Consider the following 22,084-nt stretch of genomic DNA (forward strand, 5'->3'; position numbering starts at 1 on the left):
CTAAACATTGGAGTATTGAAAGACTTCCAACTAAAATTATTTGTTCTCATAATTCATAAAAAGCATACAAACACGATGGTCTATCAGTCGTGGAAAACTTTTCCTAGACAAGCATATGTACATATTCTTTGACTGGGTGGGGTAGTTGAATTTGAAATTAGTTTCTATTGCCCCAGTAACAATGATCCACAGGAAATTATTCTCCTTTTTTATTATTTTGATGTAACAAATGATGGATGTGCTTTGATTAATGTAAGAACATCCCCCTTCTTTAAAAAGAAACTGCTGAAGAGAAATCCTTTTGGAGAGAGGGAAGTTGCCCCTTCCTTTGGATACAGTCAGATGTGGGTCAGGAGGAGGCTGAAAAGAAGCTTTTGTGACCTGCTGGCACAAAGTAAATCCAGAATCCTGACAATACCAGGAGTGTTAGGGAACAGTCACTCCTGAGTATCATGGATTGCATGAAAAGAGATATCTTTAGGAGGCAGGAGATTACTCTTTATTTGCAGTTGTCCAGAAGATTAATGAAATAAACAAAGAACAAACCTTTAGGAAGAATGATCTGCCCACCTGATTCAGTGTCATTGTGCCAGAGGGAGGGGAATTTAGAAAGCCTTTTCATTTCTACTCATTTTTATTTTATTATTTTTTAATTTGGTTTGGATTTTTTTATCTTTGTGTACTTGAGACTTAGGCTTCCTGCAGTGGACTCAGTGACTGCAATTAATTAGTTTTGTTATCTTCAGAATCTACAGCACCAACTCTCTTAGACAGTCTGAAGGCATCAGAGTCCGGCCTTTCCTTAAATACATAGACCTTTGTCAGATCTTGATCGTAATATGAACTGCTAATATGTTCTGGGTGAAATTCTCCTCTAACATCACAGTAAATACAAAATAATGAGTAAAATAAATTTAGGTTTTTTTGGTTTTTTTTGGTTTTTTTTTTTTTTTTTTTTTTTTTTTTTATTCCAAAGAGAGCAAGCAGAAAAATAAAATCTCATGGCTGTGCTAGGAATAGCACTTGTTACTAGTTACTTGCATATTATGTTCTTTCTTGTAATTTGTGTAAATATCTAGTGCTATTTAATCTAAATTCCAGTCAAGTTTACTTCACATATACTATGCCAGGCAAAATTAGGGATGTATTCCGGTTTAAAGTAATTCATATTTTCATTTTACTGCAGTTTACTGCTACACACTCAAAAATTTTTTTTTTTTTTACATTAATCAGTTCTTGTTTTATAATTTTTTCCATGTATTGACTGTTTTTATCTGAAATTTTAAGGAATGAGGCAACTGTTGTAATTCAGTGTAATGCAGGAGGCCTTTGGAAGTTTCCATTGGTGTTCATTGCCACAGAGCCAGAAGTGGATGACGTGATCAACATTGAAGCAGTTGGCCTGAATAAGGAATCCATAGTTAGCTTTAAGCTCACAAGCCAGACAAGGTAAAAACACTTATGCTCAAGAATTTATGCCATTTTCTGAGGGTACAACTCCTACTCAAGCACATTGATTAGAATAAATTTGGGCAACAGACACATAACTGGGATGCAGCTATTTCATCATTATTTTCAAGAGCTGCATTGTTTAAGTAACAAATGTGATTTTGAAGCTCTGTAGAAAACAGAAGCATTCTACATTTAGGCTTTGGCTTAAGAGAAAATCTGTGGAATAGATACAGATGTTTATGTTATGATTTTTTTTTTCCCCCCTAAAAGGCTTTGGAGGATGTTAAAATGTGTAATTCAATGTTAAGGAATGATAACAATTTTGTCATATTAAAGGCTCACTAGTAAAGCTTTAAAAGCTAATGCTTTTACTAGGAGATTTTTTTTCAAGGTACTTTATGCTTACACCAAGTTAAAAACATTCCTTCACATTGTGCTTTAAAAATTTTTATATGTGCCATTCTTTTTAAAGTACTCCTATTGTATTACGTAAGCATGCTATGAATTCATCTCTACTTCCATGTGCTAAAATAATGGTCTAATGCTTCAGTATTTTGTTAATCTCCTTTTTTTGTTACTCTCCTTTTTTAAATTCCTGCAGAAACCTCTGTTAATATATATTATTCACATATTTCAGTTAATTTCCCAGAGTTTTACAATGTTATAGTAAACTTACAATGTCATTTGTATACAGCAGGAAGTCAAGGAATAAATTGTGTCATAGTGATAGATAAGTTTTAAAATATTAAACAGGGAATCGGAATGAATCATAATGTTTACAACCCATGTAGCTTATGGAATTTTTAAAATTTATTTTATTTTCTTTTAAATTAATTATATTTACTATATATCTAGAAAGTGTGCCAGATACGCAGATTGACACTTCCATTGTGGATACATCCTTTGGTTTCATCCTCATCAGGAAGCGTATTTGGTTACAACTGATTTTTTTAAGCTTATTTCCAAAAGCTGTGTCTCTAAGATGGACAGTTGTTCCAGGTTTTAGATGTCTGTCAGTGATGTTAATTATTGAGGACTCTGACAAAGACTGCTATCACAGTGTTCAAGTTAACAGCTTCAACAGAATGGCTGTTTCAGGAACAAAAGTGAAGCAATTGCTCTGGCAATGTTGTAATCTCCTGGTAGGTGTTTGATAGCAGTGAAGATACCTGATGTTCTCCAGAAAGGTGTTATAAAACCTGAGTCATTATAGTTATATAAAGGAAGAGCTGTGACGGAAAATAAATTCTCTTTTGCCCTTAAACAAATTCCAACTTTATTTTATATAGCAGCTGCTCCCCCCATACATTTCAAATAAAAATGTAACGTTTGCATTACATTAGTAAAAAAGCTCTGTGTTATAAACAGTACCAGGAACTCCATTCATGAGGGTGCCTTGGGAAGAGCACTGCCAGCAGGGCAGGGAGGGGATCCTGCTCCTCAGCCCTGTGGGGATCACCTGGAGTGCTGTGCCCAGTTCTGGGCTCCTCAGGACAGCACAGACACGGAGCTGGAGCAGATCCAGTGGAGGGTGACAAAGATGATGAAGAGACTGGAGCATCTCCGTGAGGAAAGGCTGAGGGAGCTGGGCCTGTCCAGCCTCGAGAAGAGAGGGCAGAGAGGGGCCCTCATCCCTGTCTGCCAGTGTCTGCAGGGAGGGTCAGGGGATGGACCAGGCTCTGCTCCGTGGGGTCCAGCAATGGGACAGGAACTGATGGCCAGGAAGTTCCACCTGAACATTAGGAATAATTTCTTTCCTGTTTAATGACCAAACACTGGACCACATTGTCCAGAGGGGCTGTGGAGTCTCTCTCAGTGGAGATATCCAAGAACTGTTGGACACAATCCTGTGCCATGTGCTCTGGATGACATCACCTGAGCAGGGAGGCTGGACCTGATGACCCTCTGTGATCTCTTCCAACCTGACCCATTCTGTGATTCTGTGAATTGCTCTATAAGTTATATATTGCTTTATCTTACCTGTGATTTGCTTAGGAGATTTTGGTGGTGGAGGTTTTGTATAGAAATAGAACACTCAGCCAACCAACACATAGGATAGTGGACCTTCAGATTAAAAGCAATTACATAAGAAAAACATTATATAACAGGTATAATTTAATGCCTGAATAACTCAAATTATTTTGATTAAAAACAAAACAATGAAATATTAAAACATGGTTTAAAATTTTTGAATAGGATAGAAAGTGCCATCCTATAGATACTCCCTGAAAAAAAAAAAAATGATCAGCCCTTTGGAATTTTCTTGGTAATCAATTAGCAGCACAATCCATAAAGACTCAGTTCTGTCACTTTAAGAGAGATGGGGTTTTTTTACTCCTTGCATGTACAGATACTTGATGACTTGATGATATATATACACCCCACATTGAATGAGGATCTTCAGTGCTCCACAATAAATCTGTGAAATCAATGGGTTTAGCTTTCTTTTTCTTTAGAGCTAGTGCAACTCAAATGTGGCCTTCCTCCTTAAATTCCACACTCCTCCCCTCCCTTCCCTGCCCCCACCCCCCCCCCCCCCCCCAAAATCCTCAGTGTGTACAGGATATCTCAGAATGAATTAATGATTTTGGAAGGATGATCAGTTACAAATGGGAGGTCATTGCTACACTTCCCAATGACCTGCAATAATGAAAGCTCCAGCAGTTCATGAAAACATGTAAAGCACCCTTTCAATACATTTAAAGTTCACACAATGAGAAATAGCCCAATATCTGCTCCAGAAAATAATGGGAGATACTGAGAATGCAGCTAAAAGGTTTTATTGCATGAAGAAAACAAGTGTATTTTTAAAACTATATGCACCTATGTCAGCTGGAATAGAGTAGACCAGTATTTTACTCAGCTCTAAGAATTCCAAAGGGACGTGTTGTTGAAGGGTTTCTTGTATTGGCATTAAGCTTGATTAGAGTCAAAACAGCAGATTTCACTTCCTAAATAAGAAAAATCTACTACTTCTTAACATTCATGGATGACCTTTTCTGGGTTTTATCATAAATGTGGGATTAATTCAACACCAGCTGAAATCATTGGCAGCATTTCCACTGGAGTAATTTGTTTTAGTATAAACCTCTAATGTTTGAGATAATATTAATGCTTGTTTTAATACCAAATGCATTATTGAATGCCAATGTTTTACAGAATGACAGCAGTGTTAACCAAAAAGGATAGAATATTATCCTTGGAAATAAAACTTAGAGAAATTTATTTGATATCGATCTTAAATTATTGGTATCTTATTTTATGTTGAAATCTGTAACTGAAACATAAAATAAAAACTCTCAAAATGATACTTTGCTTAAGAAAACTAGCCATTTCTATATTTGGCACACTGAAGATAATGTATTTTTAATCAATTAAGTTTGGGATCAGGACATTTACATTAATACAGAAGTGGGTTTTGGAGCTTATTTACTGCTCTATCTTCCTGTACAGAGTTATTTTGATGTTGGATTTATTTCTTCACATTAAAATACTGATATCCAGCTACAGCAGAATGTTACCTTATGTTTTCCAGGGCAAATACTTCAGTAGCCAACATGAGATCTGTGAGATAGATTAGATAGATAGATAGATAGATAGATAGATAGATAGATAGATAGATATTTGTGAACACTATATTCACTTGGAATTCTTTTGTAAACTACACTACATTTGAAGGTTTAGTCAAGCTGGGGGATAATTCTCTCCTATTTGTTCTGTCTGCTTTTTTCTCATACACAGAGTTTCCTTTCACCAGTTTAGTTCTGTCTTCCCACATAGCTGTTAGTGATTGTTACAATCATGGATAGCTTCCCATATACAGTAGATTTTTTTCCATCTTTCCATCCTGCCCTGTCACTCCAATCCTTTGTTTATCACAAGCAGGATATTCGTTACAATAAGGCAGCTTCTTGGATAAACTCAAACTGCCCCTCCAAAAAATGTGGCACCTGTTATCACAGCCTCCAAAAAAAGCGAACAGCCTCATGTTGATGTGATCTCTACAGAGGGGCATCTGCAAAATCTAAGACTCCACCTGATTATGGAAACAGAGCTAGAATAAAGAGGAAGAAAAGCCTCAAACTGTGGACTGGGGAGATGAGAATAAAGATGAAATTTGGCTTTAAAACAACTGCACATGCAGATTTAGTTTTCTTAACCTACTTTTCATTGGAGATTTTCCTTGTTTCTTCCTTGCACATTTCATAGTGCATAGAATAAATGTTCAAGTAAAAACATTCCTTGGTCACACAAAATTGATTTTAATTCTGAGGAATTAGTGGGCCACCCATTTTGTTTCTGTGTCCTCCCTTATTTTGAAGGGAAAACAACAACAAAAAATGTTTCCAATTACAGCTGTTCTAACGTTTTCATATCCCTTATTTCTTGCAGCAGTTACGTACTTTACGGATTAAGGTGTTTTGTTACTCTTCTTTTATTAGCAAAAAATACCCAAGTGTTAGACCAAAAGGACTACATGCTGGTATTTTTATGCATGGCTTTTCAGAATGCTGAATTTTGTAAAGGAATGCATTTCTACAGGAATAATTTACTGCTTCAGTAGTTTTGGGAAGAGAAACATTAAACTATTTTGAGCCGTAATTTAATAAAATTTAATAAATATTTTTAGTTGTGTTGAGTATTTTATAAGATTTGGAGTGTGATTGCTACAGGCATATAAATTTTAAGTTCTTCTTTAGTTGAAGATGTATTGTTGCTGCTATTATTTTTTTAGTTTAATAATTTGAAAATTGTTAGCATGAGAACACTGAAAAACATAGACTTCTATATAAGGACAAGGTTAAAGGAGTAATTATGAAAATGTCTATGTAAGACCAGCTCAGTTTCCTCTTTTCCAGGTTGCCATGATTTGATTGTCCAATTATTATTTAAATTCAAGTTATTGTTTACTCTTGTTCATTATTTGAGTAAGGACAGAGTTCATGTTGTCTGATGGCAGTATCAAACCATTATGAGAGGAGTTAAGGAAAGACAAATGGGAAAACACATTTATTTTCTTTGTTTTATAAGGCCTCTGCCCTTACATTTTCTAATTAATTTGTGTGTTTTCAAAACTCTACACATCATTAAGCTTTATAAAGTATGTTCATATCTGCCACCCTTCTTGAAAAAGTGCAGACTGCCTCACAACCGACCTTCATGGCTGAGAAATGACAATCCAAACATTGACTCCAGAGCTGCTTCACCTGAAGGAGTTATCAAAAAGGAGGAATTAAATTTTAATTTTAAAAAACATAATTACTAATTATACACTAAATATACAGACACAGAAAATTGTAATGTCTGAAATTCATGTGATATTCTGGGAATTTCATCTCCAGATTTCTCTTTATTATAAAAAATGAGAAAGTGAAAGCAATTTACTTGTGCTTGTGAGGTACCCAGCATGCCAGTTCATTTCCAAATGTGAACAGCAGTGAAAGCACTGCTTCTTTTGTGTCAGGGGGCATCTTTAGATTTATTTTTAAAACAATGCAAGATTTATCAGTGAAAGGTTTCTGTTTCTGATTATGTATAATCTTTTAATTGCTGGTTTTTGTACCATCTTCATCACAATCCCTGCTGGCCTATCATATTATGGCTATACATTTAATTTGTCAGGATTTCTATTTTCCTTTCTTGGACATAGTTTCTACTCTGAGAAACATTTGGCATCCAGTAGACACTCTGACTCTTTTGTTTAAAACTGACAGGCTTTGGGAACAGGGATGTTTTAGCTTTGATTTTATATGTTTATGCAAGTTCATATACCTTTATGAATTTTACTCAAAAATTATAGCTGCCTCTAGTACCTTGTGATAATGCTGTTGAGAAGTGTGCAGATTTTATTTAAAGATTTTTACTTTTTTCCTTTTCATTTTTAAAATCTGACAAGGGTGATGTAATAACATTATTTTTTCTCTGACTTGGTAAATATCTTGTGGTATTATATCTTGGTAAATAATTATAGGTGAGTTTTTTGACAGTTTCACTTTAAACTGTCTGGTCCCCTTGTCTGGACAAAAGCTGTGGCTTTTTCTCCTCTGTGTTTTCTGACTGTTTGGTGTCTCTGAAAAATTCCAAAGCAAGCTACTGTTGCATAACTCCCTGCTAAGAGGCAATTTCTGCAGGAATAAAATCTGTATTTTCCTGTGTCTGCTATGTTAGCAGCCTCTCCCCTGTCTCATCTCCCTTAGCACTTCATCATCACATCTGTGGTCCAAGTCATGCTCTTGGATGTTTTACAAAGACACCAAGCACGCACTAGGAGTTCTCATCCCTAACTGTTCACTGGAGAACAGCCGGAGCACAGGAGACACAGAAAGAGCTGCCTTGCAATGTTCCTGAAGCTAGTCAATAGAGCAGTGATGCTGGAAATGAAGACCTGTGTCCAGGTCTGTTTTCAGCATGAGGGTTTGAATATTTATCTCAGGCATTTTTGATGAGTGCTCTGCTCTGCTGCTCAGTCTAGATGCCTCACTTCTCTTTGATCCCGTACCTGCTGTCTGTGTGTAGTAGGTGTGCTCTAGGCATTCACAGCTGAGCACTCCTTTTGGGAAACAAAGATGTGAAAATTCAAGGCTTATCTTGCACATGAATGGGAGCTCAGGCCCAGCAGGATTAGTGCTGATGGCCCAGGGCTATAAACTCAGCGGCACAGCTTTAGGCACCATAAAAAAAGGTTGTTAGCATAAGTTTGATGTCAAGACTGGAAGACTGGAAATGTAGTTTCAGACATTCAGTACTTCTGCCCACCATGCTGTCACCTAAAGGAAGAGCCAGGCTAAATCTGCTAATGCACCCAAGTCCAACAGCACTTCTAAGTATCAGTTAATTTTTTGGAGGCAACAGAAGCTTTTTGGATTCTGTTTTCTGCACTCTGTTTGTTTCTATAAACTGGCGGCGTGACCTTTTTTTCACGAGAGCATTTTGAATATAGAACAACCTTTCATGAGAACATATTCCAAGAGAGGGCTATTTTTCAACAAAATGACACAGGTCCAGCGTGCCACCCATAGGATATTGCTCGCCCAGGAAGCGCGGAACACTTCCGCAGAGATATAACTTGCCATAAAATATTAAGTTTCATTTCTTTGTGGGTGTTTTCTTTGAAAAGTGCTATTTCTGGTGTGACAGCCCATGAATAAACGGATTTGAACAGCTTTTCTTTGAGATGCTGTTAGTTTTTCATTCTTCAGGTTTTATCAATACAGGAAAATGTATTCCCTCTAAGCATGCACAATACTTGCCCTGCTGTACAGTGCCAGGGTGTTGTGGATTAAATTTTGACCATCCCATTGAATTTCTACTTCCAATTTCCTGTGTTCTCCTTCTGTTCAGAGAGTGATGGAGTTGTCCTCAGCAACAGATATAAAGACTAAAAGGAGAATGCCTCACCAGAAAATAGAAAAATGTACATTCTTTTCATGCTGAGAATGTTTATGGCAAGGAGTCCCTGAGGAAGTGTGATGGACAGGATTTAGTTTGGGATTGGCCTAGGATTGTTTTATAGTGCTCAGCCACTGTCTTCACCAGGACTAGGGATTTTCTTTGGGTCCAACAGCTCTGCTGTGAACCAAGGCATTAGGTAAGATCTGCAGTACCTGTGACAGAAATTCTTTGAGATAAGAGATACACAATATTATCAATACAGGAACCTAATTATGTTACTGCAAAATCTTAAAATGTTCAGTCTATGGGATATGAAAAATGTGAAAACAATGATAAAAATTATTATTTTTCATATCTTCATTTCAAGGCTTTCAGAACTCCCTCCTAGTCTAGTAACACTCTGCCAGAATGCAAATTCAGTTCTAGTCATAAACCTTAATAAAATGGGTAGCTTGTCAGTTTTATTTGATTAGGGACTGGAAAAAGGAGTACTTTTAATAGGAGAAATGGATTTTCAGTCTGATACGGAATTTACTTCTATCACTATTATGATATCTTTACAAGTCAAATTATGCTTTTTTTTCCTAGTGGCAAATGTTATAATTATTCCATAGGTAATATAATATTTATAATAGCATGTAAATGTGTTTGAAATTGAATACCAGTATGCAGGTCCCTGTGTATAAATAAAGAATTATTACAGAATAATTATTCTGTAAGTAAGAATGCTGTTAATATTCCATATTCATTCCATGCCATGTTTCCTGAGTCATGGCACATGGTGGTCTAAGTGTTAGATTGCAGATAAATTCTGTGCAGAAGCTGTAAAAGGCACAACAGTCTCCTGTGCTTTTCTGCAGGTACCCAGAGCCATTCACTGCACATTTCCTGGCGGGCAGTGATCCTGATTTCCATGTGATGCCACAAGCTGGAGAGCTTCTCCCAGCAGGCACTGTGGGAACCCACATAACAGTGGGATACAAGCCAAGGATGTATGGCAAGAAGCACACAGCAACACTGGTCATCGAGGTAAGCCTTCCCCAGGGCAATCCACAAATCCACAAATACTCCTGAAGGAGTGCCGGCAGGAAGAGAAATCCTGCACCAAAGAGCAGCACTGGAACACACCAGTGCATGTGCTGTGATGGTTTTGCTACTCCTCACAATGGACAAGAATAAAACTAAATTTGGAGAATTGACTGATGACAAGCTGGAAAAACATACTGTATTTTACACTGTATTTTACACTGTATTTTGCACTGTATTATAATTATCCTTTTGCCATCAGCACCAGAGGCAGATACTTAATCTTGATATGTTTGCCCCAACTCCATAGACAACATGACTTTCACAGAGAATCAATATTATCTTGTTAAGAACCGGTGGAGAATATAAAAGTAATTGAAGTTGTGAAGCCTAAGTTACTGATTTTAATTGTATTATACATCTTATATGATCAAAGGCTCCAAGATGGCAGGTGCCAAACTGTGGAGGAGAGAATTTCAGAGCACAAAGCCAGGAATAGCTCTTTCAAAGCAAGATGCAAAATAAACAAAAATTATTTGCAACCAAGTAGCCTGTGTAAGTGTGAAGGTCAGGAAACATTTGAAGGCATGTATTCCTTCAGCAGTAAAAATGCTCTCAGAAACCAATTTTCAAATTTTAAGTTATTCTTTAGAAGAAATATGTTGAAAACACACAGCAGGAGCAAAACCCCACATTCTCTATAAATCATGGTTTGTACTTTCACTCTATTCACTGCATGCTGGTAGTGTTTTCAGACTTCTATATTAGAAGTGAAACAGCAATATTGATTTCAGAAATAAGATGGTCAGAACAAAGTTGATAAAAAGACGCATGGCAAATCACTAAAGTGTTTTATCTCTATAAGTGACAACTTGTATAACAATGAATAAGAAATTCAAATCCTGGAAAAAACAAGGTCCTTCAATCCCTCCTACTTGTTTTCTTTTAGATGTCTGATTAATAGAATCTCCTTACATAAACAGCAATAATGCTTATCACTCTTCCATTTGAAAAATAAGATAGCTTACTGAATATATTCTGTGCTATTTTGTGTTTACAAAGTACTGTATGACACAGCTACAGAGCTCAGAAACTTGAAGTTTTGGAACTGAAGTGCTGTTTTTAGGCATGGCACATACAAATGCAGTAGCTATGCTTGTCCTTGGCTTAGCTTTCATCACTAACAAGGAGATTTTACCATAAATCTGTCTGGAATGGGACAAACACAATGATCAAAGGTTATTATTAGCTCTTAAAGAACTCAGGCAGTAATTCAGAATTTCCCTTTAGGAATTTTTCAGTATAGATGGCCGGTTTCTAATTGGATTTTTAAGCTACATGCACTCACACCTCAGTCTCTGGTTATGATCCAGGCAGACAGCTCTTCACATTTCCACCTTTGATACTGTGTGTGGCTGCAGTAAGTCACTCATTCATACATATTACATATATATCAGGATCTATTTCTGGACATTTAAAAATGCATGAAGGATTCTTGATGCTCATAAGCACATTCTGGACCAGTTGGAGTTATCTCCATCAAAGTCTTTTAGAGATTTTTCTAACATTCTCACTCAAATTGCAGAATTAAGTGGTTTCAGTAATGTTTTGATGAGGCTTGTGTTCTCTTTGCTCTTCTTGTTAGCCTTTTTTTTGTATTCCAGACTTCCCCCTTTCTGCTCCACACAAGCTTTAATTCCTGCACTTCTGATGGAAGGCAGAGCATCTGTGGCTATGTGTGATTCAGCTGCTGTTCTCTCAGCACTGACCTGATGTAAGATTTGATGAGATGCTGAGAATACCTGATACTCATTTCTGCCTTTTGTGTTTGTTGAAATCATTTCCATTAGTAACCTGAGGGAGACAGACTTAGGAAGATATATTAAATAAAAGCTATATTAAATCATTCTTATTTGGGGAATAAGAGTGGAGGTGGTGAAATGCAATTAGTGTTTGACCTAACACTGAAGAACTTTTCTTACATGTATCCTCTCTAGCCAATATATTGGCTGAGGCTTTGGGCTATTTTTAGAAATGTTGAAGGAGCTTCTTTTCTTTTGCAGTGCCTCTCTTCTGCTGCTGCTGTAATAAAAGATTACAGTGCTCTTGCTTTAAAATGTCTTTTGCATTTCCAAGGGTAAACTCATAGTCCTAACACGAACATATTTTAATTATTAAATTCTTTGAACAGTGAGTATCAGATTTATAATTTTTGTGTGTTTCAATGAACAGTGATAATTAAGCTGTAAAGTAGCACAGATAGCAGTGTAAGTTCTTTTGTTTATGTTCATCATTACAATTGTGTTGTAATGGAAAATGGGAGGTTTGGATTATGGAGGAAGATCCTACAGTCATCTTTTTCTCATTTGTTTTTAAATTTTAAACCCAAATATTGTATGTGCAATTTTTTTATTTTATTATCCTGCTGAGAACCCAATGCTGAGAAGCTAATTAACATTAACATATATGTAATAGTCTGTCTCTGCCAGAACTTAGTGTGTACATCTTACTAGCTGAACATATATATATGTATGTATAATTGAAATCATATTGACTAGTTTATATTTCTGCACACAATTTTTGTGGGATGTGGTATGAATTCTTTGAGACTTAATATTCATGAATACTTACAGTAGATTTTATTAATGGCAAGAAACCTTAATTACTTTGCTGACGCAGTTAAAGCTCTTTAACCATCATTAAAACTTCTGTTCTCAGTCAACTACATCTCAAAACAATTGAAGTTAGATAATTATTTAAATAGCTGCCAGGAATCTTAATTTTGCAGAAGTGACATAGAAAATTACTTTAAAATTTTATGTAGATCAAAGAATGAACTATTACAAAAAGGCAGTAAGGAAAATAATCATGCTCGTTTCTTTGAAAAAGCTTGTAGCTTTGAATGAGGACATCACAACCTAATTGAGCTACAGGTAAGAAACAGTGAAACTGTGCCTGAACAGCATTTTTAAATAGCTATTTTTCCATAATCAAACTTCTAAATTTAGAATTGCCTTCATAAACAGTGCGGTTCTGAATGAAAAACAAAAATAATTATCCCTAATGATAAATAAGTGAAGAGAGCACACTACTTAGATGAGCTGTAAAGTGCTGTGGGGACAGAAGGGATTTCCTGAGCCACAGTGACATCCCAGAGCTCTGGTGTGCTAGTCAGGCTGAATAGAAAACTGACAGAGCTGAGGGATGTCAAGGTGCAGCTGGGGCAGGAATCACAGCCAGGCACAAGGTGGAGCAGCCAGGAGGCTGGGAATCCTTGGCAAAGGGCATATTCCTATAGGCTTGCAGTTAATTTCCTTTCACGGTACTGAATTCAGCTGGAGACCAGAGCAATTGCTTTGTAATTCGTGCGTGAGACTTCTGAGATATTCTAAAGGAGAAGGCACACACAATAAGTCTTAAATGATAAAATAGGTGTCAGAGTGAACCAGATTGCAGGTAACATTATCAAGCCCTCCAGAAGTCAGGCTTGTGCACCTTTATTACTGAATAATCACTAACTTAGCCTATGGAAGATAGCATATCAAAACCATTTGTCATGCTGTTCTGCAAATAAATGATGCAGTGTGCCAGCCACAGCACCCAGGTGTGGCTTCTCTAAACTTGTCTATGCAAACTTGCATATCTTAACAGCAAACAGTACTGTTACATATTCAGCAGCTTGCTGAAACTGCCTTGTTCCTGGTGGATTTCTTAATTACCATAGTTCAATGTTATTTTAAATTTTATCTTTTGAAAAGAATGAGCAAGGAAAAATGTAATTAACTTACTAGAATAATTGAAATAGTTTCCCATTAAATAAGACACACGTTGGTGCTGGCTTGAGTTGTAGGATTAGAAGCAGAGTGCAGAATCAGTACTCAACATTTTTGATTCACAAGCATGAGGAAAGGTTACTTTGCTTATCGTTCTGCTAATAATGCTAATAGTGCTAATAATGTGGGAATCATTGATGTAAAAGGGCATTCAGAACACTGTCGATCCTGGAGGATTTCGATTGTGTAATGTCTAAGCAATGTTGTGAAACACCTAATATTTGAAGTGCAGAAACCAATTAAGTAAATTTTAATTATATCTGGAAGTGTTCTTTAAACTAAGAAAATTAGTCTTATCCATCTTGTTCACGAGAAATTGTTCAGAGCCTGGATGGGCATTTGTCTGCTTGTGGGAGGTGATTCTTACTGTTTTGTGTTTTTTCTCCCTTCTTTCCATCACTTACTAAACTATCATTGTCTTGATCCACGAGTTTTCTTGCCTTTGCTCTTCCCGTACACTGTTCACATAAAGGTTTGCTTTAATTTCATTCTGTATACACTGATTGCAATTGGTCTTTTTTGTTTGTTTGTATAACAAAACCTGGCAGTATGAATTAACAGCCAGGAAATATTTGATGCAATATCTGTAATTTCCTGTGGTTTTAACTTTTTAGGAAGTCTTGTGAATTGTATTTTGATTTTTCTGAGTTAACAGTATTTGGAAGCTAACTGGAATACAATATTCCTTGAAAATCCTGATCCTTGCTCCCAGTCCACTTTCCTAACAGACTGATTTGGCAATTATTTACCATGTACTTCAGTAGCACTTCCAGCTTACAGTGAACACCCATGGATAATCTGTGTTTTGCAAATTAATCCTATGAATCATAAGGCATCAGTAAAAATGGGTTGGATACCAAACAAATAGACTTTTATATAAATTATTTGGTGACTGTTACCAGTATTGGCTGAATAATTTGCTTCATGAACATTACTCAATCAGCCATCAAGATGATTGAATGACTTACTTGAATAACTTAGGTTATGTAATAAGAACTGGCAGTTTGTGTCTCATTTTTAATTGTTAAAAACATTTTTCAGAGAGATTTAGCTCAGTGCATGGCCATTACTCCAGTTAGGTGAGCCAAATTGTTATTCTTTTCACATTTTGATTCAGGAATACTGAGGTTTTGAAAAAAGAAAGTAATTCATTTCAACAAGAAATCCTCCCTCAGATTGTCAAGGACATTCAGAATATGATCTGGTCTTTCTTTTTAAATTGTGTGTGAAATAGGCCTAGATATGCATCACAGGGAGCCTGGATTCTTAACTACCTATGTTTATATCAGATATATCTTCTTAATAGAGATTCTCTTTTGGAATTGTGTTCTAGTCATAGTACAGATTGCTGCAGATTTGATACCTTCATCTTTAGACTTTGCTACTACCAGAGCTAGTATTGGAATTATTCCAGATTTGATACAATAAACTGCATTGCCTTAAAAATAGGAAGAAGTGTTCCTCTGATTTGGCAAATTTTGGCCCACTTTGGAGGCAAGTAAATGCTGCTTGTAAATCAAATATTCTGTCATAATTCTATGGTCATATGTGGATGAGCTTCGAAAGTCTCTCTTCTTCCTCTCCACCATTTCAGGAAAGTCTGAAACTGTGATGATCCGTGTTTTCCTTTGCTGTGACGTGTCTGGCCTGGAAACCCAAAGCAGAAGCTTTGAGGCACTTGCATGAATTTTGTAAATGATAGACTTGCTCTTGCTGCAGTTTTCATATTGGTTAAAATAATTACTGAAGTTAATCTTTACAGGCTTATCCCCCAAAAAATTACTTGCAGCTTGAGCAACTAATATTGTGCCCTTGGAAATTAAGTATTGTAGTAAAATAGACATTTGTGGTTGCCTAAGTTTTACTGAAAATTACTTAAATCTAGGTTGCATTGAAAATTACTGATTTCTGGGTGGTTCTAATGCTAAACAAAGAGCCCCAAGTTATGCTGACAATTGCAGTAACTTTTCCATGTGTGTGACACTCATTTCCCTTTAGCAGCAAATGCTGAGCTTACCTTACACAACAGTAGTTTTTTCATTTAATGTGTACATAAATGCACAATTTTTTCTTGATGATTGTTTCCAGTAGTCTTGGATGATAGCACATGATTTACAATAGGTGAAACACCATAGTTCAAGATATTAGGGTGGATTTGCAATGTCTCCTGCTACAGAACACCTGACACAGCAACAGAATAGGCAACTTTTTTTCAACAACTCAAGCCATAATTCATTTTTTACCACTGGACTCACAATCCAGGATATTTCTGTGGCAAACAGGAAATTAACATAAAGTTATTACTACCCAGAAGTCTATATCTATTGTTTGATGCTGATGATAAGTGGAGAGATGGAATAGCCCACCATTTTTATTTAAATCATACTATTACTAATACTACAGACAATCAAGTCACAATATGTGTGGATTTAATGAACAAAATTATTTTTTTTATTAACTTGCTAATTGGTTTAAATCACTGGCTGAAACACCTTTCAGATCTTTTCTCTGACCTTGAAATAATCCATGAGACTTTCACACAGTGAATAAGACAGTGAGGTTAAATTACCTTTAAACTAAATTGTTCATCTGCTTTATTAAATAAAGATAAACTATTTAATTTTGTACTGAAGCTAATAAAAGAATGAGCTAATTTTGGAGAGCCACTTACTTGTCTTAAATGACAGCTTTATCTTTGGACATAAGATATTGATGCTGGTTCATGTCACACCTGCTTTTGTTGGCTGTTACCTTTACAAACAGTAGAGTTACTAGTTCATTTTGTAGTATTAAGTAAGGTTGAGAATAAAGATGAGTTAATCTGCCTGTTTTACACAAAATAATATCCAATTTAAATTAGATTTTGATTTTAGTAGGATAGTAACAAAAATTTTTAAAAACTAAGCATGCATGGTGAAATATCTACTGAGTTCTCATTTATTAATCTTACTGGAATAAGACAAGTCATTCAGCAGACACCATGTAAAATCAGTACTGCCCATTTTCAAGCAGAGGTTTCTTTAAAAATCCACAGGAAAAAAACCCTCATCTATTCTTTCTGCATTGGGGTAGAAAAGTATAATTCAGTAGCCAAAATGCTGGTTAAAATTACAATTATAGAGTCTTAGGATGATGGCATTTAGGAGCTGTAAGTGTATGCAGTATATCTGTAAAATAATGTAAATGCTCTATAAAAGTGCACAGCAGAGAACAAATCCTGAGCCAAAGAGTTTATGGTTTAATGTTCTGAAACTTCTTTTTGTTGAATATCTGTATTATAAATTCAAAACTGCTTGTAATGATACTCCTTAAATATAATTTATCACTGAACAGGGTAGCAATTAGAATGGTAGGAAGAAGCATATGAAAGATAACAAAGATAAACATAACAGATTCAAACTTTTTCAGTGGCAAGTATAAAACTGACATAACAAAACTTAGTAAAGTCAAGAAACATTTTATCATGCTTTTTTCCTTCTTCTGTATGTTGCTGTAAATATGGGATGCCTCCACAGAAGGCTGGAGGTGGAGAAGGTTCAGTGCTCATCTCTGTGGCTTTTGTAGTGCTTTACCTAGACTATAATTAAATGACAGAATGCAATAAATAGTAAGACAAGTATATACACTGTGCTTTGGAGATGGTTGATAGTATTTAAGGTGTGCAAGAATCTAACACAATTTGTGTGGGTGTTGTGGCACCTCTCTACATGCCAAATCTGGTTGGGTTACTGACATGCCCAGGAGCAGAGAGCTCACACTGGAATGAACGAACGGGTCACAAATCCAGCCGTGTGGGAAGCTGGACTGCCAGCTGAGGGAAAGACCCATGAGCTTTGAGGCTTGACTGTAGCACTGCTTTCCAGAGCAATTTGAGAGCATATCAGCCTTTCTGACCTTTTGTTTCCTCAGATGAAGAACGACACTGGTGTTAGGTGTAATGTTTCTATCTACAATTGATTGTTCTAAGGATTAAGTTAGTTTTAAATGGGTGATGAATTCCATGAAGTACAACTCCTGCTGTAATGATAAAACTGGAAGCAGCAGGGAAAGGTGACCCTATGAGCTGTGCCCCTGTAGTACAACACAGCAGGAGAATACCAAAACCTGCTCTGGAACCACAGCCAGCACAGCTGTGTGATTGCACTGCTGTGTCCTGAGGAAAGGCAGAACTTGGGAATTTGGAAATACCACTCATTTAATGTGACTTCCCTGCTCTGAGACTGCAAAGCCAGAGAATCTGCTATGTTCTGTGTACTATGTTCATGCTCTGTGTTCTGTATAAAAGCCAAATTTCACTTGTATGAATATATTATCATATTTTTACTCAGTCTTCCTCTATTAGTTTTATCTCAGAAGGAGAAAAAAAAGCCCCCAATGTAAAACTGGGATTTTTGGTCACTAAATGTGAGGGAATTTATGACAGTCTATGCCTAAAGGGGTCATGCAACACTTTGTCCTTTTGCACAGTACAAAGCTGGGCATGATGAAACATCATTTGAGAATTTGTAATATCTTCTAGGTTTGTAATATTTCTGTTGTTTTTTTTAAAGGAAAGGAGAATAGAAAACTAAAACCCAGGAATATACCTTTTTCCAGATGTAATGACAGGAAAGTGCTAGAGACTTGGAATAAAGACCTGCTTTCAAAAATTAAAGTGATATGTTATGAAAGGAAATGTATTGGAAGATCTGCAAAAATTACACATGAGTTTTTAACAATCAAAATTCTGTTTCAGGACACACATGAAGCATGGGAAATAGACAGCAGGATATCCTAATATTCATAGGAATAAAACTCTTTAAGCATGGGTAGATGGGATGTGTAGTAAGAATAAGGATCATGTACTCAGGGAGAATCAAGTATTCAAGTGTTACAAGACATGACATGGAAACATATGTTCCATTCCTAGAGACCAGTTATAAACAGAGAGCAAATGAAGAGTGTCATTTTCAATCCATATAAATATGCCTCAAACTAGAGATTCCAACATGAAGCTTCAATTCTCTTGTGCATACTCTGAGTCTTTTTGTCTTAGTTTTGTTCATTGTTTTAATGTGAAAATCCCACCATTTGATACTTTAATTGTTACAGATAGCAGAGCTGCAAGTGAATCCTACGGTACAAACTTGAGGCATTTATGCTTTAATAGCCAAGGAATAGTCACCTTTGAAAAACATACAGAGCTCTTTGAAAAATGTACAGACCTCTGGGATTTTTAAATAAAAAAGGAATTTTAGATCAGCCAGGGAAGGTAAATTTCTCATCTTTGTTATGCCTGGTCCTGAATAAAGCTGAATCTGATTCAGTTCTCTGTTCCAGGAGTGCAATTCTCATTCTGTGTTATTCCAGTGCATTACATGGAAAAGGACAAATATCTTTTGAAATCAATGTTGTGTCTTAAATCACGGATGAACTTTCAAGGTATTTGATCACTGATTTTTTTTTTCCTTTCTCTGTTCATTATTTTCAGACACAATCAATGCAGTGGACATATGTAATCAATGGACTTCCTCCACAGACTGTACCACCTACAGTGGCAGCAAAAGTAGTTTGCACCAGCAGCTACACAGGATCATTCACCGTCCGACAGCGCAATTTTATACGTGAAAATCTGAAACTTATAACCACTGGAGCATCCTCACCAATCAAAGGAACACCTTTAGTCCTTAGGAATAAACAGAGAAAGTTATAATCTGTTCATTTTTAGTGAGAGAACAAATAAATTCTGAAGATAAAAAGTAAATATGGTTTATTAAATTTTTTTGAACAGATATGGTATGCATAGATTGTATGTTCTGTATGGAAGATTCAGAGCACCTCAACCCTAGTAATATTCCTGTTTTTCTATAAGGGATTTTGGTATCTAACAGTTTATTTATGTCATGCAGATGTCAGCAAGTTCAGAGAAAAAGCTTTAATTAAAAAAAAAATATATCTGAAGATTGGGTAACTCAGAATAATGCCTTGCTTTCTAGAGGATGTTGGTTTAATAAGACTCTAATAGGAAGTTTCAATGAACATTCTGTGTGATGTTCAGCACATCACACACATGCAAAACAAGCAAGAAAAAACAATCCCTGTTCTCTTCCACAAGAAAATCCTTACCTTTTCTTGCTTTGGCAAATTTCATTAATTAGGACATCTTTGCTGCATATAAAATAACGATCTTGTTTTATTCATCCCATAACATTTCAAATCTTTGATAAATATACATAGCACAGAAGTGAAATAAAATGTCCTGCTGCAGTAACTTTATGTCAGGTATATTTTATAGAGTGCTTCAGAATATTAACATATAGAAAGTTATGAGAATTCAGTGAGGAATGAAGACAGACTTTCCTTTTTTTCCTAGAATAAACAAATCAGAGGTGCTGTTCCTAGTGTGTTTGTATTTCCATTCTTTAGATGGGAATTCAGGCTTTCTCTGCTCTTCATATAATGTGGAAAGTTAGATCTATGCAGTCATGCTTTGTAAGATCATTGGATGGGTAACTCCTGACTCCTTTCTTCATTGAGATAATTTTTCCTGATTTTACTAACAGAACATAAATTGTATTTGTGCCTTTATTTTGATAGCGAAATGTACTTTGACAAAAAGATGGCTTGGCACAGACTAAGTGCCTTCTTGGCTCCAATACAGAATGAGCATCACTACTCAGGAATGGGGAGTCTGAGAACAACCTATGTAGGTCAGTGCAAATGAGCACCAATAAAACCCTTTTACTGCAATGTGCTTGAGGATTTTGTTTATGCCGCACATTTTTAGAGAAGCAATTACAGAAAATGTTGGGAACACATAAAACAGCAATGGTGCTGTTTAATACCTCTTCTAAATGCAGGGTGCCCCATTTTGGTCAGAAACCAGGTAATCTGAAGTGAGAATAAAATCAGCTTTATAAATTCTATGTACAACACTGGAAAGACACTGTCCATATTGATATCTTTAGAAGACACTGAGAAAGAAGCTGTTGTAATATTTACCTTAAATGATGCTGAGACCACAAATGCAGCTGGATTTCATAGGAAGGCTCTATCTGCATATATGAATGAAGCGAGTGTTTATCTGACTGTAAGAAAGCAGAATTTGTGGATCAGTAATGGTTTCACAACTAATGCTTGGTGTTCAGGAAAAATTTAATTGACTATCTTTTTGTAAGAGCATTTTTATCCTTGATTCATTCCTTTAAAGTTATGCTTTCCTATTTAAAATGGCACTTTTTGCAAGATGCACAAAATTTTCTAATTCTCCCAGAAATGGATTAGCAGGTAGCGTAGAGGTGAATCATCTAAAAATTACATGGTGCTCACTCCAGAAATGTTATGCCCGATTTACTTGCCTGCACTTGCTGTTATATGTATTAGATTTCAAATTCTGTCATAACATCTAAACATTTTAAACATCCACGGGTAAATGTGCAATAAAATAGTACCAGAGGGGTGTTTGCAAAGGAACCATTTATATTACCTGTTTTAAAAGGGATGAATGCATAATCTGTTCTTGCGGGACAAAATTATGGTTTTTTTTCAATGTGTACAAGGTCACTTCTGAGCTATGCAATATAGGCCATTGTCAGGATTTGGACGTAATATTAAAAATTTATTTTTCTAGTTTCTTATCATTTAAACAGATCTAAGCATATTTCTTCTGCTATTAAGAATACACTTGCAAAGATGATTTAAAGAAACACCATTTTAGCTGTGTGGTTGTAACTTACATAGTGTTTTACATAATATCTGCATGCATCTATGGATTACAGTGACTATATAAATTGTTAAAAATAAATTCATTTTTGCTTCTTAGCTTGATAATTTTCACTTCCATCACTGAGGTGACTGTATTATTTGTAATGCTAGGACTAATTCCAAGTATATCTCTTAAAAACTGTTTCTAAGCAGCAGCACTGGAAGATTTCCAGAATGATAACTTGTATTCATTACTTGCTTCCTCCTTTTTAATAGAATTACTGAGCCATTTTGAAAATATTAGTGTTTCAACTCCTGGAAGGAAAGGTCTGACATGGGAAAAGATTACAAAATGCTGGGTTTTTTTACTTAAAGATTTCACTTCAAAGCTTTTGAACATTAAATGTGAACTTCAGAAGAGCTGGGCAAGCTCACCATCACCCTGCACCCTAAAAATGTAATCTGCAGAAAAATTCAGCTCTTGTAGATGATAGACCTAAACACAACTGTTGCAGTCAGGGCTCAGGTCTGGAAAAAAGCAGCCCAAATCATTTAGCTTTGAATTAATTCTAAATTACTATTCATTATCGTAATCTTAAAAGGCAGTGGGAGAGAATGAACACAGCCTCAAGTTATGGCTTCTGAAGATGCCCTCACAATGATTTCTGTGCCCTCATGCCACATCAGAACAGCCACTA

General features: G+C 35.9%; 1 protein-coding gene across 6 annotated transcripts in view; it reads left to right on the top strand.

The window, feature by feature from the left end:
- The window catches only part of CFAP47 (cilia and flagella associated protein 47), a 354,600-nt gene that overhangs the window by 246,514 nt on the left and 86,002 nt on the right, over window positions 1-22,084 (top strand). For 5 of the 6 annotated variants that reach the window (XM_053934672.1, XM_053934674.1, XM_053934676.1 and 2 more), the window contains 3 exons: window positions 1,288-1,449; window positions 9,705-9,873; window positions 19,174-21,490. In XM_053934672.1, the coding sequence (XP_053790647.1) occupies window positions 1,288-1,449; window positions 9,705-9,873; window positions 19,174-19,395 (553 nt within the window). In that variant the 3' untranslated portion in view covers window positions 19,396-21,490. Of the gene's footprint in view, window positions 1-1,287; window positions 1,450-9,704; window positions 9,874-19,173; window positions 21,491-22,084 lie in introns of those variants that run through there. The other variant, XM_053934673.1, reaches the window with a different exon arrangement.

This window comes from Vidua chalybeata, chromosome 2 (genome assembly GCF_026979565.1).
Source record: "Vidua chalybeata isolate OUT-0048 chromosome 2, bVidCha1 merged haplotype, whole genome shotgun sequence".
In the NCBI taxonomy this organism is placed as follows: domain Eukaryota; kingdom Metazoa; phylum Chordata; class Aves; order Passeriformes; family Viduidae; genus Vidua; species Vidua chalybeata.